Below are 22,346 nucleotides of genomic sequence, written 5' to 3' on the forward strand. Positions count from 1 at the left end.
AACACCTAAATAGTGCCTTATCCATGGTGTTCGGAGTGCTTTTCCACAGTGGTAAGCATTATTATTCCCATTTTACAGATGGGAAACTGAGGCACAAAGATTAAGGGACTTGTCCAGGGTCAGACAACAAGGTGACAAAAATCTCTTCTGTAAGGTATGTATTTTAAAGGTTAGCCAGTGGCAATGTAACATTCCTTGGGTTTTTTCCCTATTAATTAAAGGCCACTTTATTGGATGCAGTGCAAGGGAAAGAATTTGTTAACCAGAAGGAGCTTTTGCTCACGTACATGTGGACATACAAATGCCCAGTGAACAGAAGGAGTTACTGGAAAAACTGAAGTGGATTCCAGCTTTGTAATGATGTGTACGTTCACGTGACAATTGCTGGAAATCTGCATGGAAGCAAGGAATTCACCCTATGAATAAGTAATTTCAGAATTTAAGGCTTTTCCACAAACCCAGGCACAGTCCATGTGGCGCAGAATTTGTGCCGTTACTCAACATTGCGTTTTCAACCCAATGTTGTAAATGCATGCACACCAGTTTATTATGCAGGTACTTATTCGGTCTTCTTCCGGTGCTTTTACCTGCAAGAGTTCTGAGCGTTGCACAAAGTACACATGAAATCCTTTATTATTTGAGAAATAGTTCATTTGGTGGACTGAAGACTGTTTAAAATATATTCACAAGAACTGAACCCTTTCAGCACTTAGCCATGCAACCGTAATGTTCCCATTTAGAGCTCTGTGTATGCATTTATTTATTTATTAAAGAATAACATTTGGAACTGTTGTGTCAAACATAACCAGAATCCACTGGACGTGCATCATGAATGTGAAAAGGAGTTCTGTAACTTGCTTAATTTAAAGCAAGTATTACTGTAATATTTCTGAGAAGGCTTGAGATCACTGGGAGACCTGATAGCTGCCTTTCAGTTTCTAAAGGAGGACTATAAGAAGGATGGGATCAGACTCCTTAGCAGGGTCTGTTGAGATAGAAGGGGTAATGGATTCAAACTAAAAGAGGGGAGATTTAGATTGGGTATAAGGAAGACGTTTTTTACACTTAGGATGGTAAGTCACTAGGACAGGTTGCCCAGAGAGGTGGTGGGTGCCCCATCCCTGGAGACATCCAAGGTCAGGCTGGGTGGGGCTCTGAGCAACCTGGTGTAGCAGTAGGTGACTCTGTTCCTTGCAGGGGAGGCTGGTCTAGATGACCTTTAAAGGTTCCTTCCAACCTTCTATCATCTGGAGGCCAAATCTGGAAGTTACCTTTGAAAGGTAACTGTTTTTGAAAGATTGCACGTGAGAATCATTGTTGCTACAGAGAAATGAACAACATGTTGTGTACTTTGCCATGCAGGGGTGAGGCGGAAGGAGAAGGTCTTGCATTTTTTGAGGAAATCTTTTTGTCTCACTGCTTCTTTTTGACAGAGGAAAAAAAGGACTTTGCAAAGATTCTCTCATTCCCTGCTAGTAAGGTTGGTTTAGGCTAAGCAGTCTTTTTCAGTGCTAGTAAGAAGACTTGATTACTTTAGGGCCAGTTTCCTTGATTTCTTCTGTAGTAACTTGGTTTAGCCACCTAACTTTTATTGGTCACTGGGAATCCGTAACTGGTAAGTTAGTTTAAAATGATGAGCAGTTACCTGATGTTCTTTCTTCATATCTCCTTTGATTGTGGCTATTCCTTCTAGAAAAATCTTGCAGGGGGGCAGATTAAACTGACATGGTCTTTGCTTTTTTAATATGGTCTCTGAGTTTGTCTTTCATTGATTTTACATATAAAAATATGTTATTTAGCAGAAAAAAAGTGGGGCTCATCAAAATAAAGCCCACCATAGGTAATTATGTGCTATGTATGCTTCTCTACATGAATGAATTCAGAGTTGTAACCTGTTTTATTAGCATGGTTTATGCATTTGTGACATAGCTTCTAACTTTCAATGCTTTTTTCCTAATTGAAACTGTGACTTTATTATTTAATTAGATGTATTTCCTACTTTGTTCATCAATTCGATCATAATGCCCGACTAGAGTAGGTATGCTTCATTCAGCATTTCTTAAAATCAGCTCTTAAATTCTGTTTATTTACTTAGGAAATTTAGATATGCTTTTGTTTCTCCTAAATTATAGCTCATGCTGTGTTACAAATCATCCGTACTTCAAGAAGGGTTAGCCTTAAAAAGATGCAAATCAAGGCCGGTTTCTTTAACATCAAAACACCATTTGGAGAATAGATTTGAAACATGAAAATAACTCTTAAGAATGTATGCTTTTCCGGTTTTTTTGTTTGCTCTAATTGTAACACTTAGCATTTTTGTTATTATTTTTAATATATGAAGCTGTAATTTAAGGAATACAGTGTGCTGGGACAAACTGGTATACAGTTCTGGACATGAATCAACTGACAGTTCCCTAAGAGTGGGGAATGCCAGGAACATGGACAGAATTATCAAATCTGTTTGCTGTGCGTGAGCTGTAAAATACTGTTTAAGATCTTCTAATGCAGTTTAATTTGTGTGAATCCTCTGGAAGTAAGAGCACAGACTTAATATGGGTGTATTATAGATAAAAATAGTTTATCTTCTTCAGAAAATCTGATAATTTTTACTTCTATTTGCAGGAGCAAGACAGCTGCCTTTACAGATGTCAGGATTAGGACCATGAACGAAGTCATAAGTGGTATGAAGATAATAAAGATGTATGCATGGGAAAAATCATTTGCGGAACTTGTGAGTGGTTTGAGAAGGTAATCCTGAAGAGATGCAGCTTGGTTTATGATCTGTATCTGCTTCCATTTTTCACATGTCAATAGGTGCATTATTCTGTGCTTTAAAGTGCTTTTTTTTGAACTTCGTTGGCTTTTTTAGTTTTCTATAGCAAGAGTGAAGGATTGAAAATATATTCTGAGAGGACAGAAGAAATAAAAAATCATATGATATTTGTAAACTATGTATATATTTTTATTTGCTTTTACAGTTGTGCTTAAAAATGGCAACTGATAAATAAAGTAATTGAACAGGTTCATTTTCACAGCCTTCTAAGCTAATAGAATGAGACCAGTAAGCAGACATTTCTCTTGAGAAGTATGTGGTATCTGACTGTCTTACATGAATGGCATCTTCAGATACTACTCTTCTTCACTTTTTGCCTTTTGAAGGGGTGGAGGACAGAATAATAACAGCTCAGAATTGCTCTGATTGTGCAGCATTGTTTCTTTGTAGAAATCTGTCAGCATCTGATTAAAACTTAACTCATAAATTTGTTTTTCAACACTACTTGCTATTCTTGACAGGAATTCAGGTGCATGTTTCCTAGCACTTAGTTTTCATGCAGTTTTTCTCCAGCATATCAGTAGGTTATTAACCTGCCATAGATTCTCTGTTACTGTTTTTATTTATCATTATCTATTTATTTGGCATTCCTTTTTTTTTTTTTAATAGCATTTTTTTTCCCTTCCACATGCAATTTTTCAAATGCACTAATGCTCCCCAAGATATTTCTTCCCATACATACTGCAGTACTAAAGAATATAGGATCCTATGCTGACCAAGTGTTCTCAGTTGATTGAATGTTTCAGTGTCTTGCATGGAGCCAGAGAGGGTATTTCCTTATTGAAAACTTCCTCAGTGGGTGCATTCATATCACAACAGTCAGCACCTCATTAAGATTAGTGGTTTCCTATCCACTGATGGAGTGAAATAAACTCTTCCAGAACACATCTTGAGCCCCCTTTCACTGTGCTGTGAAAAAAATTAGAAGTTAGAAATTTTAAATTCAGCCCAGTTGTTGCCCAGTGTTTCCACAGTGGCCCTGAAAAGTTAAGATGACATCTAAACTTCTCTGTTGTTTTATTTTTCCTGTGGCTGTTGGTGTTAGTTTCCCTTGAAATAACTCTCTTCCATAAGACAGTGTGGTATGTAATATACAGCCTGTGGGTTGATTGTAATTTATCAGATATTTATGGAGAAAAGCACAGAGAACTTGCTAATTATCCACAGATAGTGAGAGGATTATTAGAATGTGGGAAAAAAGTTTCATCCAGAAGTAATTAAATTAGGCCCAGTTCCAATCGTTTACGTACAAACGTTCTTTCACTGTCCTTTGGAGGAGGTCAGAGATTGTGAGCCGTTAAGCTGAGAAAATGTCTTTGAAATGCTTTGAAAGTCTGTCAGTTCAGCCAATTTGGCAAGTATAGTGGGAAAGTTGCTTAACTACTTTTCCAGTAGTAGATCCTGCATCTTTCTCTTCATAGGTGAAGACCTAGTGTATTTCAAGCAGTATGATCATGACTTGATTTTCTAATCTTTGCATATAGTTTCAAGTAGAAAGTAATCAAAATGATCAAGTTTTTAACTGAGAATTGCTGGAATATTTAGGAAGATAAGTTAGGAATTGTTTTAATAAAATTCCACGTTATTTCAAGCAGATTAAAGTGTATATGTGGGGAAGAAGCAAATGATTATGTCTCTTTTGATAAAGAAAACCTCTTCCTTTAACATGAATTTAAGCCTGATGGCAGTGTCATTGTAACTAGTGCAGTAACATTTTGAGCACTGGACTTGAGGACTCATTTAGAAATCGAAACTGAAGCTTAACTGAAATGAGAATTGAAAACAGGTGCTTCATCAGCTATTATGTTTCTACAGGGAGACTTCTTGTCTGTGCCATACATCACGTACTGTTTAGCTGAGGGACTATTTGCCAGAGCGATTGGCCTTGCAGACCAGTATTCTCTTAATTACAAGCAGAACTCCTGGAGCAGAAGAAACCAGGAGCAGGGTCCAAAGTGAGAGGATTTAGACTGAGATCAAAGGAAATACTGCAAACCCCATGATTCAGCTTGAGGAACAGCAGCTGATTGATGGTCCACAGATGGACTTTTAAAAGTTATGGAAGTTGCCCTGTTTTTCTGGTTGAGGAGAATGTGTTGATCTCATTAAGAGTTTGTGAATAAACTCAGATTTTTGTGTTGGAAAGATAAGGAGCTGCATGATGCTTGACCATTACACAGATTTATTTTCCTTTTTTCTCTTGTACACCATCCAGAAATAATCAAAGCAGCTTAGAATGGGAATTGAGATGATAGTTTGACCGCAAAAGGAAATAAAAGCACTTCTGTTTTCTGTCTCTGAAAGATTCTTCTTTTTCCTATAGCTATCAAGACACTACATATCTTAACTTCTTATTTTCCTCAATTCGTAAGACTTCTTAATTTTATTTTGCTATTTTCCATGAACCCTGCTTTCTTTACAGTTACTTTTGAGTACAGTTCTTTACATATGAATTGGGGTGGTGTAAGGGGAGGAGAAAGGATATGCAAGTATAATCCTGAGAATGGAATCTCCCTCATCCTACTGTTGGGGGCAACTGTGATGGGAAGGATTGATGTGACTGTTCATGTTTTGCACTTTTAGGAAGGAGATCGCCATGGTTTTGAAAAGCTCCTACCTTCGAGGATTGAACTTGGCCTCTTTCTTTGTGGCAAGCAAAATAACAGTGTTCATGACTTTCATGGCATACGTACTACTTGGCAACGTTATCTCTGCAAGTCGGGTGTTTGTGGCGGTGTCCCTGTATGGCGCAGTCAGGCTGACAGTAACTCTGTTCTTCCCTTCGGCTGTTGAGAGAGTATCCGAGGCAGTGGTCAGCATACGGCGAATCAAGGTACGATTACTGGTGGGAGGAGTTTGGTTTCATTGGTAAAAAATATTAGATTGGGGTAAATAGAAATGCTGTACATGTAATTATATGGCTTTACCGAGTGTCACTATGCCATTTATTAATGAAGGTACCTAAAAATGTCTTTCTCTGTGTGCCTGAGTGTAATAAAACTTTTCTTGATGAATTTGCTAATTGTACTAAGTCCACATGGAAACTATGTATTAAACAGATAAAATCTGCTCTTCAAAGAAGCATTTTGTGAAGGGTGATGCAAAGTGGAGTTAGAAATGCATAATGTGTGAGAATCACCACCCAACAAAATTGTAGTCCATAACGTTTCTTATTAGTGTTCAAATTAGGAGGAAAGAAAGAGAAATGCTTGGGATGCTGGGTGTTGCAGTGTCTTTTCAGTGTTTACATGTACTTTGTGTTCAGCTCCCACACAGTGCTCTTTCAAGTGATCATTCTAATTATGCAGGTTGAGAAACATGAGTGAAAGTCTAAAAAAGATGCCTTAAGAACAAGACACAAAAGCACTTGAGCCGATAGTGGCAATCTTTTTCTCTCATGTCTTCTTTTCCAGTATATCCTACAAGGCAAAAGATTTTGCTCTTGACAGCTGGATTCAGTTTCTCTGCATTTAGGATTCCATAAGGATACTTTTTCAAAACTAGCTCCAGGTTCACTGGAATGGACAAATAATTGTCCTGATGAATCTTTAGCATCCCTGATGCAGACACGAACTTTTTAGCTTCAATTTCCAAAGCCACAAAGTAAGAGTTAGGCATTCTGCTACTGTATGACAAGATGCTTTGTAACTAAAGATGTGCTACTGAAATGTAAATAAGTGGAAAGGAATTATGTAGAGAGACTCAGAATACAGGAAAAAAAAAAAAAAAAAAGGATGAGGATGATGGCTATCTGGGCAAAACTGAAAAGAATTGTTTTGCTTTTTAAGAGGTTACTTTCTCCATGAGCTTTATAGAACAAGTGAGTTTTCAGTGCTGATCATAAATATGCTCAGTTGGAGACAAGAAAGCAGGAGATACCATGCTTCAGGTGAAAATAAAGTATAGTTGGATGGGAAGTATTTGCTGTTCCTCTGTATACATGCATAGAACATACATACCTACATACATACATAAGAACTGTGTGGCAGAAAGTCTTCCTTTATTTTTTTCTTTTTTTTTTCCCCCCTTTAAGCTGTCATGTCCCCTCACCTTAGCTATACAGCTGCATCTCTCCTTGAAGCTCCTGCTTTTTGATGAAGCAGTGGCTCACAGTCCCATTTTGTGAAACAAAGGGAGAACAATTTTTCAACAAGTTTTCCACAGAGACTGTGGAAGGAGGGTAAAAATTATCTTAGTACAGAAGATGGAGGTTTTTTTTCTCAAGGACATAGTCCTATCTCAAGCTAATGTTTGCTTCTCAGCATCCTGTGGATGCTAGCGGTTTTATTTTTCTCTGCAGGGAAGATTATTAGGTATAAAAGTAACAGAAGAGTGTTTTGAGAGATCTGAAGAAGTCTTTAAGGCTTCAGTTATTCTGCTTTTGAAAACTTTATTCATAGTGTTGATTTTCTGCACCCACCCCCTGCTACGTATAATTCCTGGTGTTAGCCCTGTAATTATTTTCTTGTTTTGTACTGCTTTTCTTTAAAATCTTCCATGTGTGCTTACATTTTTTTACTTAAATGGCTGGCAAGCACTTACAGCTGATTTGAATGCTGCTGCTAAAGAGAAATTCCTGGTAAGAGCTCAAGCAAGAGACTGATTCCTTGCTTATAACCCTCTATATTTGGGTCGTTATCTAAACACAAATCACATTTCAAAGGTTTTTTTCTTATGTGACATGCTGCAAATATGGATTTAGGTATGTTTGGAATTTCTTTCTGACTTCCACCGTCATCTCCCAGATTCTCTCCCAGACCTGCCCTTTGCACCTGCCTGTCTAAAATCAGACTCAGCAATACTCACCTGGCTGGAGATCTCAGACTTCTACTGACTTTGCACTTTTGCCTTTTGGTGGAGATGTATGTGTGCGTTGAGTTTGGAGACTGCTGCATGAAATGCTTTGACTTCTCACAGCTCTCTTAAAAATGGTGCTGAATTTTCAGCAAGGTCCCTTGCGCTTGCTAACATGTAGAAGTGCTGTTCTCATCCTCAGAGCTGTCTGTCAGCTCTGTTTTGTTTCCTCTTAGTTACTGACTTCTGTAAGTCTTCAGCACCAGTCTCATGTCTGCAGACTGTTAGCTCAGTACTTGTTAACTACATTTGACATTCCTCAAGGTACTGTCTGCTAGAGACCTATTTAAAGTCTTCATGGTCAGCAGTTCAAATCATGATGGTTTTTCTGTGTTTTATCTTAAACTTGTGGTAACTTTTACCTGTGAATTTGCCTTTTTCCTTTCAAAGTGTGTTTGAGCTATTTATAATCTAGCATCTAGGCAAGGAAAGTGAGAAAGCAGTGGAACAATAAGGTGTTGCAGTTGAGGTTTCATCTCTTCTTCATGGGCAGAGGAAATCAAACAATTGTAAGGTTTGTCAGGACTGACTTTCAAGTTCTGTTTGCTTCAGGAATTTTCTGTTGCCCAGCAGGTTGCTGCTAAGAGTCCCACAGTACTGCTATGCAATGAAATCTGCGCTTCCAAGTGATCTCTGGGATGATCAGCTAGTTAGAGGTGCATTGCTTGAATGAGTTGTGCATTGCTTTTGGAAATACAATTCTTTCATGAGTGTGTGTACTTTGTCCATCAGTGATGTGTTGTATGCTGCTTGCAAAAGCATATTCTTGAGTTTCTTTCCCAGTCTCACATTAGGCAGTATCCTGTTCTTTTCTTTTATTGCAGAACTTCCTGATACTTGATGAGGTCTCACACTTCAAACCACAACTGCAAGATAATAATGAGAATGTCATTCTTCATGTTCAGGATTTGACTTGCTACTGGGATAAGGTAAACTTACTTTTAATAGATGTTAAAAGTATACTTGTGCTGTAGGCAATGTAAGCCTAAAAAGCACAATGTCTATGTCTTGTGTTGGAGAAACCTTTTAGCATGTTAGACTAACTCTGTTGAATAGTATTAAACAGTATCAAATGCATCTTAAAAGTACCTATGCTTGAATAGTATACTAAATGAAAACCTGTACATTAATTCTGAAAATGTCTTGTTATTAAACAGGATTATAATGCAGCTTAGATATTCAAATTGGAATTAAGGACAGACAGCACATTAAGGCAGGCCTTAGCGTGTGTGTTTTTGTTTTTGTTGTAGTGAACTGAATGTTGATCAGTGCTTTAGTCTAGAACCAGTACAATATTATACTTCCCATAGCAGGTTTGAAAGCTTTAGTCTAGTCTACAAGTCTGTTACTCTATGTATTTTAACTGAGAATGTTCAACTACAAATTGTTCTTTACTTAAAACGCATCACACTTGCCAAAATGGTGGTTAATCTATAGGAAATGGTTGCACAGTATTCCCATAAAACACCTTCAGGTTTTTCCTGAGTTATTTATATTATGTAAAGCTGGGTAGTGTGACTGGAATTACTGGTTTCCTTTTGGTTTAAAAAGAAAACAAAACTCGTAATTTAACTTTTATTTTGATACATAATTGAAATGTGCATGGGAGAAGAACAGTTCTCCCAGAAATTTAAAAGCAGCTCGGAATATTTCTCTCACATACTCTTATAATAATGCAAAGCAATTTTATACATTATTTATAAATTTATTATTTATACATTTATATATAATTTTAATTGCTAACTGAAAAGATGGTGAGTTCTGTGAGAGAGGATTTATAAAAGGAATAATAAAAGTATGCTGTACTTCGTCACGTAGGCAACTTAGCTTGCTACCCTTAGTGGGTTTCTAATGACTCTTTGTATCTCTGTATAACAACTGTACAGCTGAATGATGATTTTTTTGTTTGTTTGTTTTTAAGGATTATGAGCCAAAGTAGATACTTAAGGAAAAAAAAAAACAACAAACAAACCCAAACACAACCCACAAATCCAAAATCACTGGAAGTAAAAAAGGGATTATTAGATAGACTCTTAGGAAAACAACTTAACATGGTGTATTACAGTTTATCAAAAGATAAACAAAACCAATTAATTCACGGTCACACTCTTGTTTTACTGAGGCAAGTCTTATCTGAGTTCCACAGGCTAGTTTGATAGCAGCATGGAACTAGAGTTTCTTCAATATGGTGTTTTTCATGATGTGCCTTTAATTTCTGGAACAGCCTGTCTGCTCTATTGAAAAACTTCAGATTTAAAATTCAAGATTTGAACAGTGGCCAAGTTTGTCCATTGTCATTGTAGTCACTTAAATGAAGAGCCTAAGCAGCGTAGTACTTCTATACAAAGTATTGTCTCTATAGATGGGATGAATTACTACTTCTGTTTGGATATGGGATATCATGTCTGCCCAAACTCACCTAAGGAGTTGCTCCCAGTGAAGAGATCAGTCCCGTGTCCTTGGACTGTAGTGCTTTGTTCTTTGTGCCGTGTGCCAGCGTTAATGCTTGTATGTGTCACCTGATGGTGAGACAGTCCGCAGGGATAAAGCAGTAGAAAATGAATCACTTTTTATGTGATTTGTCCTTTGAAAGCTGAGTCCCATGAACAAGCTGTCTACAAAGCTAGGAAAGAAGAAGCGGCAGCAGAAGGAAAGTGACAGGCACAAATGCTTATCAGGGTCCAAGGGAGTTGAGACATTTGGTGGCAATTAGCTATCAGATGAACTTATTCATACCATCAGTCTGTGCTCTAATTTAAAGTGCCACAATGCCTAAAAATAGGGCAAACTGTCTTTAATTATAAATAATGGTGTTTTTCAAAAGTAGCATGCTCTTGAAGTAGTAATAGGACAAGGGGGAATGGTTTTAAACTAAGACAAGAGTGGTTTAGGTTAGATATTAGGAGGAGGTTTTTCACTCAGAGGGTGGTGACACACTGGAACAGGTTGCCCAAGGAGGCTGTGGATCCCCATCCCTGGAGGCATTCAAGGCCAGGCTGGATGTGGCTCTGGGCAGCCTGGTCTGGTGGTTGGTGACCCTGCACATAGCAGGGGGCTTGAAACTGGAGGATCATTGTGGTCCTTTTCAACCCAGCCATTCTATGATTCTACGATTCTATGAGATATATGTGGTCATTCTTTTTGCTTGCATTACTAGTTTTGTGTAGGGTCCATGATATCTTAAATAACACTTAAGTGTCTAATATTTAAATAATTATTTTTAAGATTTTTTTTTAAAATTCTTCAATGGATTAGGCTCTTACAATGTTCTGTTTTGAAAACCCAGGCAAGAATCTTTTAGAATTTCAGAATCATGACCTCAGGACCTCATTACAATCATTGAGAGCTCTGTGGTAGGGCTGGTATGTGGGCAAGCTTATTTACTTTTCTGTAAAGATTAATGATTTAATAACAGATATTTTCTCATCCTAAAAACTTTGCATTAAAAAAAATGCATTTTCTTTCATAAACTGGTGGGGCTTTCCAGACCTTAACTCCAGTTTAGTACCTGAACTGGGTACTCTGGACCAAGAAATCAAATGACAGAATTGAGAAGAGCTGTGTTGCTGCCACCTTATGGAGATAAATGATAGCAGCAGAGCTGTTTTTGCAGTGTTACAGAGCGCAGGCAACTTCGGATTCTTATGCTGTGACTGATTTAATGCAAAACTCATGGTTGTTGTGTGAGATAGCAAATCTGATTGGGTGTGTGCTACTGGGCTCTAAGGGCTTTCCTGTTTCATCAAGCTGGCCTGAGGAGGCACATGCATGTCAGCCTAGTTCTCCCAGCTGGCACAGATGTGAGTGAATACCTCTCATAAGCTCAACCATGCCTTTCCCAAATCATTTAAAACAGCTAGTTGCAAGCTTCCCCTGTTGGCAGTTCCAGAATTTGGTCACAGGGCAGCTTGATTGCTTTTATATTATTTGCATTTTAGTGTCAGTTGTGCTTAGTACAGTCTAACATGGATATATGGGTGGGTCCTGTTACAAAGATGCTTTGCTTTAATTAGAGGGAACTGTTATTAAATACGTGAAGATCCTGTATTTTCATAAGAAATAGGGGAAGTGAAGTGGAGGTGCCACTTGATATGTCAATAATCAGCTGCAGTGCATGGATGGGGATGGATGAGAAGCCAACTGGGAGCTGATGGGTTAAAATTAAAGGTAGTGTATGGCCACGTGACATGATAGTGTTGGGTATTATAACTAGATGGTATGTAAGGCCTTTTCCAACTCTAGCTCCCAGTATGTGGAGAAGGCTGAGATACTCAACAGCTCTTTTGGCTCGTTCTTTACCATCAGGCATTGTAGACATGCTGTCCTAGTCTCTTAAGTGAAATTCAGGGATTGGAGAATGAAGAACCACACTCTGTAGGAAAAAGTCATGATCAAGATCATCTGAGGAACCTGAAGATGCACAAGTCCATGGAGCCTGCTGAGGTGCATCTTGAGGGTATTGGGGAAGCTTATGGATGGAGTTGCTAAGCCACTATTCATCATATTTCAGAAACTGTGGCAGTCTGCACTAACTGGGAAAGGAGAAACATAACCTCATTTTTTTAAAGTGGAACAAAGAAGGGAGACACAGGGAATTACAAGGTAGTTAGTATCACTTCTATGCCCTGCAAGGTCATAGAACAAATCCTACTGAAAACAGTGCTAAGGCACTTGGAAAACAGGCCATTGATGACAGCGCTGGTGGGTAAGGGAGAAGCAACTGACGTTAACTACCTGTAGTTGTGTGAAGCCTTTGACATCTACTGACATCATATTGACAACACGACATCTTTGTCAATAAATTTGAGAGATGTGGATTTGATGGATGGACCATTTAGCGTATAAAGAATTGAATAAATTGTTGCACTGAAAGTGTTGTGATCAGTGGCTCAATGTCCTGGTGGAGACCATTGATGAGTGTTGTTCCTCAGGGCATTAGACTAATGCTATTGGTCTGTCAACATCTTTGTTGATGACATAGACAGGGGCATTGTGTGTCCCCCTCAGCAGGTGTATGAATGACACCGAACTGTGTGGTGAAGTTGACATGTTGGAGAAAAGGGTTTGCCATCCAGAGAGACAGAGGTGAGCCTGTGTGAACTTCATGAAGTTCAGCAAGGCCATGTGCAAGGTCCTGCACCTTACAGACTGGGTAGAAAATGGATTGGGAAGCAGTCCTGAGGTGAAGGAGTTGGGGGTGTTGAAGTAGAACTTAGTGTGAGCTGCCAGTGAGTACTTGTAGTCCTGAGCTGCATCAGAAGTCTGAACATCAGGCGAATCGCAGAATCACAGATCACAGAATCACCCGAGTTGGAAGGGACCTCAAGGATCATGTAGTTCCAACCCCCCTGCCTAGCAAGGCCACCAAACATACACATTCAGATCAGGTTGCCCAGGACCCCGTCCAACCTGGCCTTGAACACGTCCAAGGACGGGGCATCCACAACCTCCCTGGGCAGCCCGTTCCAGGGCCTAACCACTCTCCTTGTAAAAAATGAGTGTCTCCCTCTTCTCTGCTCTTGTGAGATTCCATCTGGATTACTCCGTTCAGCTCTAGGGCCCAGAGCAGAACGTGGAACTGTTTCTTCTCCTCCAGAGGAGGCCATGAGGATAGTCAGAGGATTTGGAGACCTTTCCTATGACAGACAGGCTAAGAGAACTGGAGTTGTTAGCCTGGAGAAGAGAAAGCTCCAGCAAGACCTCATTGTGGTCTTTCAGTACTTGAAGGGGGCCTACAGGAAAGCTGGGAAAGCGACTGTTTTGTCTACGACGTTTCTAGAGTGTATGGAGGATAACTTTCTGATGCAGCTGGTGAGAGAGCCGATGAGAGCAGCTGCCCCACTTGAACTGCTGCTCACTAACAGAGAAGATCTGGTGGGAGATGTGGAGGTCGGGGGCTGTCTTGGACAGAGTGACCATGAAATGGTAGAGTTCTCGATTCTTGGTGGAGCCAGGAGGGGGAACAGCAAAACTGCTACCTTAGACTTCCAGAGAGCGGACTTTGAATTACTCAGAAGGCTAGTAGGGGAATTCCCCTAGGTTTCAGTCTTAGAGAGTAAAGGGGTCCAAGATGACTGGTCACTCTTTAAGAAGGAAGTCTTAAAGGCACAGGGGATGGCTGCCACCCTGAGCCGCAAAATGAGCCGGCGGGGAAGAAGACCGGTGTGGATGAATAGGGAGCTATTCTTGAGGCTTCAGGAGAAAAAGAGAATCTACCGCTTGTGGAAGAAGGTACGGGTGACTCAGAAAGGGTACAGAGAAGTTGTTAAGATATGTAGAGAGAAAATCAGAAAGTCAAAAGCCCAGCTTGAATTCAACCTGGCCACTGGGGTTAAAAGGAACAAGAAACCCTTTTACAAATACATCAACAGTTAGAGGAGGACTAAGGAGAATCTCCATTCTTTACTGGATGAGGCTGGGAATGTGACCACTGAGGATAAGGAAAAGGCAGAGGTTCTGAATGCCTTCTTTATGTCTGTCTTTAAAGGTCACACCAGTTATCCTCAGGATACTCTGCTTTCTAACCTGGTAGTCTCGACTGGAGTGCAGACAGAACCCCCTGCAATTCTGGAGGATGCGGTCAGAGACCTACTACTCCAACTGGACTGCCGCAAGTCCATGGGGCCAGATGGGATTCATACAAGAGTGCTGAGGGAACTGGCAGAGGTGGTAGCCGAGCCGCTTTCCATCATCTGTCAGCACTCTTTGTTGACTGGTGAGGTCCCAGAAGACTGGAGGCTTGCCGATGTGACTCCCATCTACAAGAAGGGTTGTAAGAAGGATCCGGGGAACTACAGGCCTGTTAGCCTGACCTCGGTGCCAGGGAAGGTTATGGAGCAGATTGTCTTGAGGGAGATCACGGAGCATGTGCAGGACAACCAGGGGATCAGGGCTTGCCAGCATGGGTTCACGGAGGGCAGGTCCTGCTTGACCAACTTGATCTCCTTCTATGACCAAGTGACCTATCTGGTAGATGAGGGAAAAGCTGTTGATGTAGTCTACCTAGACTTCAGCAAGGCCTTTGACACTGTCTCCCACAGTATTCTCCTGCAGAAGCTGGCAGCCTGTGTTTTGGACAGGTACTCTCTTGGCTGGATAAGGAACTGGCTGGAGGGCTGGGCACAGAGAGTGGTGGTGAATGGAGTCAAATCCAGCTGGCGACCGGTTGTGAGTGGTGTTCCCCAGGGGTCGGTGCTGGGGCCTGTCCTCTTCAGTATCTTTATTGATGACCTCGATGAGGGCACTGAGTGCACCCTCAGTAAATTCGCAGATGACACCAAGTTGGCTGGAAGTGTGGATCTGCCTGGGGGTAGCGAGGCCACACAGAGGGATCTGGACAGGCTGGATAGCTGGGCTGAAGCCAATGGGATGAGTTTCAACAAGGCCAAATGCCGGGTCCTGCACGTTGGCCACAACAACCCCAGGCAATGCTACAGGCCTGGGGCAGAGTGGCTGGAACTGTGTAGAGGAAATGGACCTGGGGGTATTGATTGATGCTCAGCTGAACATGAGGCGACAGTGTGCCCAGGTGGCCAAGAAGGCCAATGGCATCCTGGCCTGCATCAGGAACGGTGTTGCAAGCAGGAACGGGGAAGTGATTGTCCCCCTGTACTCAGCTCTGGTGAGGCTGCACCTGAGGTAATGTGTCCAGTTTTGGGTCCCTCACTGCAAGAAAGGCATTGAGCAGGTTTAAAGAAGGACAGCAAAGCTGGTGAGGGGTCTGGAGCACAGGCTTCATGAGGAGCGGCTGAAGGAGCTGGGATTGTTCAGTCTGAGGAATGCTCAGGGGAGACCTCACTGCTCTCTTCTTATAACTCTCTAAAACTACCTGAAGGGAGGTTGTAGTGCGCTGGGGGTTGGCTTTTTCTCTTGTGTAACTAGTGATAGAACTAGAGGGAATGACTTCAAACTGTGCCAGGGGAGATTTAGGCTGGACGTTAGGAAATACTACTTTTCTGAAAGAGTGGTCAGGCACTGGAATGGGCTGCCTGGGGAGGTGGTGGAGTCACTGACCCTGGAGGTGTTCAAGGAACATTTGGATGTTGTGTTGAGGGACATGGTTTAGTGAATACTATTGGTGATTGGTGGATGGTTGGACTGGATGACCTTGAAGGTCTTTTACAACCTTGGTGGTTCTGTGATCAGGGAGTATAGTGATAGGATGAGGCAGAATGGCTAGAAACACAAAAGTAGATTTAGACTAGGAAGAAATTCTTCACATTGAGGGTGGAACAGGCTGCCCAGGAAAGCTGTGGATGCCACATCCTTAGAGGCATTCAAAGCCCGGTTGGATAGGACCCTGGGCAGCTTGATCTGGTGGGTGGTAGCCCTGCCCATGGCAGGGATGTTGGAACTGGCTGATATTTCAGCCTCCTTCCAACCCAATACGTTCTATTATTCTGTGATTTTTACAATTATACATTGGTAAAAATGGTGCAATATATTAACTGTTACCAGTAGTGTGACATAAAGAATAGGTGTTACTATTGAACAAAGAATTCCAGGTCACATATTTTTACTCAAATAGCCCACATCATTGTTTGCCAAAGGCTTCCAAGTTGCATGAGATGAAGCTGTGTAAAAGCAAACAGTACTCTTCTGTTTTGACTTTTGATAGTCAGGCCTTGGTGAGAGCAAGCACAGTCTAAGCTTCCCGGGTTTTGAGAAAGCTTCAGACCCTCTCTCTTAAAACGTATGCCTGTCTGCGTGGTGAAGCCGAATGTGCAGGGCTGGAGCTGTGAATACTATGGAGATGGCCAGCCAAGACCTCCTGTTTTCAAGACTACTGTCTCAACTCTGTGCTGAGCAACAGCCTGGAGAGGTGGGCTGGAAGAAGTGGTGCTGCTGCTGCTATTGCCTTTAGGTTCCTCGTTCCCTGAATGCAATTTTGTGTGTTAGTAATTTTGGATTAGAGATTGGTGACTGTCAGAGGTGTTTGTGAATTACTGAAGAGGCAAACCACGTGTCTTAAAATATGGTTGTCATACGGTTTGCTAACTTACGGTCATTTACATGCATTATCCTCTGTTTCTAAGAGCTGTTTTGATGATATATATTTCATGACTGATGAAGTGTGACTTCTTCTTATATCCATAGAGTTTAGAAAGCCCAGCACTCCAACAGCTTTCATTTACCGTCAGACAAGGGGAATTACTGGCTGTGATCGGTCCTGTGGGAGCTGGAAAAGTAAGTCCATTCTGTGAGGTTTTTTAATCTGTTAACATGGCTAAAAGCTTCCAATTGTAAAGATCTTTTGTGTATAATAGTATGCATAACATCAGGGTGCTGTCATTCAAGAAAGGCAGATGTGCTGTGGGTGGGGAGGAAAGCGTTCAAAGTTGGACGGTACTTTGCCTTTTGCTTCTAGACTGCATGCAAAGGGTACTTGTGCATTTAGACTAACAGTACTTTGGGTGGCAGAGTGAAATAGGCCACCATGCCAAAAAAACACTACTCAAACTCAGTGATGTTTTGAATGCAATCAGACTTCTGAATTTTTATTTTATGATGTTTTTCAGTCTTCACTCCTAAGCGCTGTGCTTGGTGAGCTACCTAAGGAGAAAGGTTTGATAAATGTTTCTGGAAGAATTGCCTATGTTTCTCAGCAGCCATGGGTGTTTTCTGGTACTGTTAGAAGTAACATACTGTTTGACAAGGAATATGAGAGAGAAAAGTACGAAAAAGTTTTAAAAGTCTGTGCTCTCAAAAAGGTATGCTTTTCTTTTTGTGTGTTCTACTTCCAGCATTAATCTTAATACTCTTGCAGGCTAGCATTACGTGCTGCATTATATAATATATAGAATTGATTTTTATTTGTACTGTGAGAAATAAATTGTTAATAGAGATGCAGACATTATTTCGGACATCCACGTGTAAGGACATTCATATAATTCCTAAAACTTTCACTAGAGGGAGATGTGGTTTATGTAAAGCTCAAACAAATTTGGAAAAAAGCTGTTCACAGATGTTTAATTTCATGAACATGCTCATCAGTATTACAGTAGGTATGTACGTAGATTTAACAAGATGTGAAAAAACAAATGATTGAACTAGCACTTTTTGTGACTTTTATTTTATAAATATCCTTTATGCTTAAAAAAAAAAAAAGCATTTATTATGCATTGGTAAAGCTATCAAAGAACCTTAGTGGTATGTATTGGATAACTTGCCGAGCCCAAGTAGTTTTATGAAAAAATATTTTTGAAAGGTCTGTGTGTAAAGGAGTTTGTGACATGAGATATAGGAGAGGATTAAGCCAGATTTGTCAAGAAACAGACATTTTGCTTGGCAGCTAAAAAGGTTTTATGCAGCATGTTATGATATTCCTGTCAGCAGCAACACAGGTGAAAAGCAGATGGTTGCTGTGATGAAATTTTTTTGCAAGGCTTTTACACATAGTGGGTTGAGTTTTAATATCTTCTGCTGATACTCAGTCATAGGCTGTTGTCTAAACTTAAGGTTTCATTGACTTAAAAAGATGGCAGACTGTGTTTAAAAAAACCCACAGTATTTGATAGTAGATACGTTTTCATTGTTCTGTTTCAAATGCATGTATCTTATTAAAGCTTTGAATATGTTTTATAGCTTAGTATAAAACTTACGTATTCATTTGAGAAAATACAGTATTATGAGATGGAACAATGTGCATTTTATTCTAACTTAATAGTCTGCAGTCCTAGAACTTAACCAATTTTTTGTACTGAACGGTGTGGTTATTTCTTTTTAATAAATTGTAGTGCAAATAAAACAAATGTAATTCTTAGAGACAATGATAATGGAAAATAATCTACTGATAGAAGCTAGTTTTATTTATTGTGACAGTTCATTTTGTTAAATAATTATTATACTTAATTTTTATTTTAGACTGGTCTGAATCACCAACAATATTCCATATAACAGTAAGAATGGTTGTGTGCTTTCCTTTGGCAAACCTTGTTGTAAAAACAAATCTTATAGACCTCACCTATTTTTCCTGCTTTCTTAATAATCTTTTGCTGAAGGTACAAACTAAGAAATTAATAGTAGATATTTCACCCAGTATGATCCTTGTTTTTTAATGTAAGGTAATACATTAAACAATACTATTGAAATAGGAGAATGTTATCTTGAAATAGGCTTACTTTTGAGGTTCAGATGATTTATTTTAATTGCTTTCTGCCTGTTCTTTATGTTCACAGGACTTGGACTTACTAGCAAACGGTGACCTAACAGTTATAGGAGATCGTGGAGCTACGCTGAGTGGGGGACAGAAGGCCCGTGTAAATCTGGCCAGGTTAGTATTTTTGTTGTTTCTAAAATGTATATGTTGACAGACATTAGTAACTGAAAGTAAATGAAAGTAAAACTTTGTGACGCTGGCTTTTCTTTAAACCTTACAGAGCTGTATATCAAGATGCAGATATCTATCTTTTGGACGATCCACTGAGTGCAGTAGATTCTGAAGTTGGAAGACATTTGTTTGAAAAGTAGGTTATTGCTATATTTTTATTTAAAATACAGTTGTTGTCTTTCAGTTTCCTGTAGAGAAACTTGAAAAAGCGCTTTTGGATAGATGGTTCACAACGTTTAATGCATTCACTTTCTGCATTTATTTTTCTTCTCTTTTACACATTGGGAAGAGCTGTGAATCTTTTCTGCCTTTTTTTTTCTTTATTTTTAAAAGCTTTGGAATACTCTGGTTTGAAGATAATAGAATCATTCCTAAGGGAATCTGTTTTCTTGAGGAGAATGACAGATTTTACATCAGTATTGATCAGTGCTGGGTTTTATGAACATTAGTACCAAGTGAAGAACAATGTGGGCTGGGATCTTCAATCTCTCTTAGTTTTTATTGCAGCTTTATTTGCAGAGTAATTTATTAGCAGCTTTATTGGATTGATAGACACTCCAAGCAGCTGAAGAAAAGGCCAGAACTCTTACAGTCTTGAGTAGTTGAAATTTCTCTTTGAAGAAACAGGGAATTATAGTGTGCAGACCAGACTGTGGAGAGCAAAAGTAGAGAAGAGAATGTATAAGCTTAACATAAAACAGAAGAGAGATTAGACCTTCCTCTATTGCTGAAGAGATGGGAAAGTCTTCATTAAAAATCAGGTTCCCTTCTCAATGAGCTTTCTCTTCTCTGTCTGTCTTCTTTCAGTCTGCCTAATCTACAGCACATTGATACTGTAAGAATAATTCATTTTTTTTCCAGCCAGTGTTTTATCCTTGTTTCTTCATAACCTACTTCTCTCCCTGTCAAACAGAATTTATTAGAAGTGCAAGGAAAAGCTTCCACTGATGGAGTTCACTTGGCTTTAGTCAAAGCCTAAGCGAAAGCATTTTCCAAAGCATATGTACCTCCCTTGAATTCCACACTCAAACTACTTAAATTTGCTTGTACTTTTGTTCCCTCCTTCCCACCCCTAGGCAATTGTAGAAACTTGTATTGAAGAAATGATCACAGAATTTCCATTGACCAACAATATGCGCATGTTCTTTTTTCCCAAATGAGGAAGCTTTTAGCATCCAAATTTGAAAACTGTACGTCCCATTTATGTTGATGGTTTTGAATTTAGAGATGCCTTTAAAACCTCGTCATTGATTTCTTGAAATGGTTACATTTTCTTTCTGTGAACTGGTATGAAGTTAGAGTTTTATGATAGACTTCATATTTGTTATTGTATGCATGTTCATTTTCACCTGCTACAACTGATACATGGTCTTCACTACTTCTGTAGCTTATGTACCCTGTAAAATTCTTCTAACACCTGTTGCAGCAGCTATCTAAGATTTACCCACTGCTTCTCTGTTTTTGCACAAGATCACTTGACAGCTTCAGCTTCTGAATGTGTCTGTGCCTTAGTTTGGAAAGCACACATGCCTATGTTGTCAGTCTTTCTCTTTTTTTAGGTCTGAAGGTTTATTCGCTGAGGGGAAAACAGAGAAATATAGTAGTGCCTTGGGTGGAAGTTTGAGTTGCCTCTTTGATTTATTCTGTGTTCTATGAGGGCTCTGACATGGAGTCTCTATATGTTGCTGCAGAACTGGAAATCTGGATTTTTGTATACGCTCTGCTAGCACAATGTAAGTTTTGCTGATAAGTGGAGGTGAGAAGATGTAAGGAGATGACCTCAGAGAATGTGAAACTTGGAAAACTGGCTGTGGTTCTTCCTAGCAGCATGAATTTTCATTTACCTCTTCCTCTTGAGCTCTAGATTAATTTGAGCTAGGTAGATAAGTACAATAAAACTGTTTTGTGGGGAGAACAGTCTGTGTGGAGTAGTAGTGGCAAAGAAAACTGAAATGTGTCTCTTCTAAAGATGTTAAATGAGGGCTTTTTTAGATGAGAACCTGGATTCTGAGGCCCCCATGCGAGCTGTAAAAGGTGCTGGGTCAGCTGGGAGAGTTCAGTAGCTTTCAGAGAATAACAAGTCTGTGCTTGTTTCTTAGTGCTTCCTGAACAGTGCTAGAAATGTAAAGAAGAGAGTGCTTGAGCAAGAATGATTTCTTAGAACATGGTGCTGAGGAATGCCTGAGATACCACTTCATACAAACTGCCCCCAGGAATCCAAACCGCAAGGCGTAAAACAATGGGCTAGATGGAAGAAATAGGGGCTTATTTAATTTGACTCTGAAATGGATATTGTTCAGTTCACTCGCTCAGTTTTTTTTTTCTTTTTCCTTTGTAATTTTATATTAAAGTTTAAATTTTTTTAGAAGTGCCTATTCTTTTTGTTTACGTCTAAAGATAGGTATGTTCCTAGTAATTCCCTGAAGCTGTAGAGGGCTGATTCATTGCATTTGTTGCTTCTCTCTGTTCTGTTCAGCTGCCGTGGTAAACAGCTTAAAATATATAAATTCTTTTCAAATGAGAAAGAATGCAAAGTAGCACAGCTCCAGTGGGAAAATAGTCCCTAATATTAATGAGAGCTTGTGTCTCTTAAATTTTTTTCTGCAGTGCAGACAAGTTGTTCCATGGATGATGGAGCAGATACGGTCAGTTTTTCAGTGAATTTCTCTCTCCCGATCAGATTCCTTGAGGCCTAATAAGATATAAATTGGATATTCCCCTATTTTTGTGCTGTTTGTGGTTTTTTTTTTTCTATTGAGTTCTCTGATAATTGCCAGTAGACCAGCATCAACCTTTTCATAAAAGGAGGCACTGGTATAGTTCTGTAGTTTTGTTTATCGGACATACACACACACATCTGTGTGCGTATACACAAATATACATACATAAATATGCATATATAGGTGTATGTTATTTTTATTTATATATACTATACGTATGGTATCTTTTCAGTAAGGGAACTTAGGGAATTTTAGACCTCTGGATTTTCCACCAGGTTTGAAATGAGGGGCATTGCAGATGGTGTGACATGTTTCCTTGTATGACAAAGTTTGGAATAGCCTTTCATGCTCTAAGAAAGTAATTCAGTCATACTTGGGCCCCGAGAGATTTCCTGGTCTGCCTGTGCATCTTTGTAAACAGATTTCAGTAATTGTATGGTTTCCCATCTCCTTTCAACAGAAATTGTGTCCTATTGACGATGCTGAATTAAGGTATTTTAAAGGTCAGGTTTATATTACTGTACTGAGACAGACAGACTTCTCTAGGTGTTGTTCTTCCCTTGTATCCTTTCTAGTGATAGGAGCTGTGTGCTGATCTCAGTTGATGATC

At 39.7% G+C, this 22,346-nt stretch overlaps 1 protein-coding gene across 6 annotated transcripts in view; it reads left to right on the forward strand.

The window, feature by feature from the left end:
• ABCC4 (ATP binding cassette subfamily C member 4) overlaps nucleotides 1-22,346 on the forward strand; it is a 1,253,378-nt gene that overhangs the window by 21,447 nt on the left and 1,209,585 nt on the right. For 5 of the 6 annotated variants that reach the window (XR_008211683.1, XR_008211684.1, XM_052705822.1 and 2 more), the window contains exons 7-13: nucleotides 2,623-2,748; nucleotides 5,417-5,666; nucleotides 8,512-8,616; nucleotides 16,784-16,873; nucleotides 17,206-17,397; nucleotides 18,865-18,959; nucleotides 19,066-19,152. Coding sequence is in view for 4 of the 6 variants with exons in the window: in XM_052705822.1 (XP_052561782.1) it covers nucleotides 2,623-2,748; nucleotides 5,417-5,666; nucleotides 8,512-8,616; nucleotides 16,784-16,873; nucleotides 17,206-17,397; nucleotides 18,865-18,959; nucleotides 19,066-19,152 (945 nt within the window). In the remaining 2 variants the exon portion in view is untranslated. The remainder of the gene's footprint in view (nucleotides 1-2,622; nucleotides 2,749-5,416; nucleotides 5,667-8,511; nucleotides 8,617-16,783; nucleotides 16,874-17,205; nucleotides 17,398-18,864; nucleotides 18,960-19,065; nucleotides 19,153-22,346) is intronic. The other variant, XM_052705824.1, reaches the window with a different exon arrangement.

The sequence above is a fragment of the Tympanuchus pallidicinctus genome, unplaced genomic scaffold, assembly GCF_026119805.1.
Source record: "Tympanuchus pallidicinctus isolate F22 unplaced genomic scaffold, pur_lepc_1.0 scaffold6, whole genome shotgun sequence".
Classification (NCBI taxonomy): domain Eukaryota; kingdom Metazoa; phylum Chordata; class Aves; order Galliformes; family Phasianidae; genus Tympanuchus; species Tympanuchus pallidicinctus.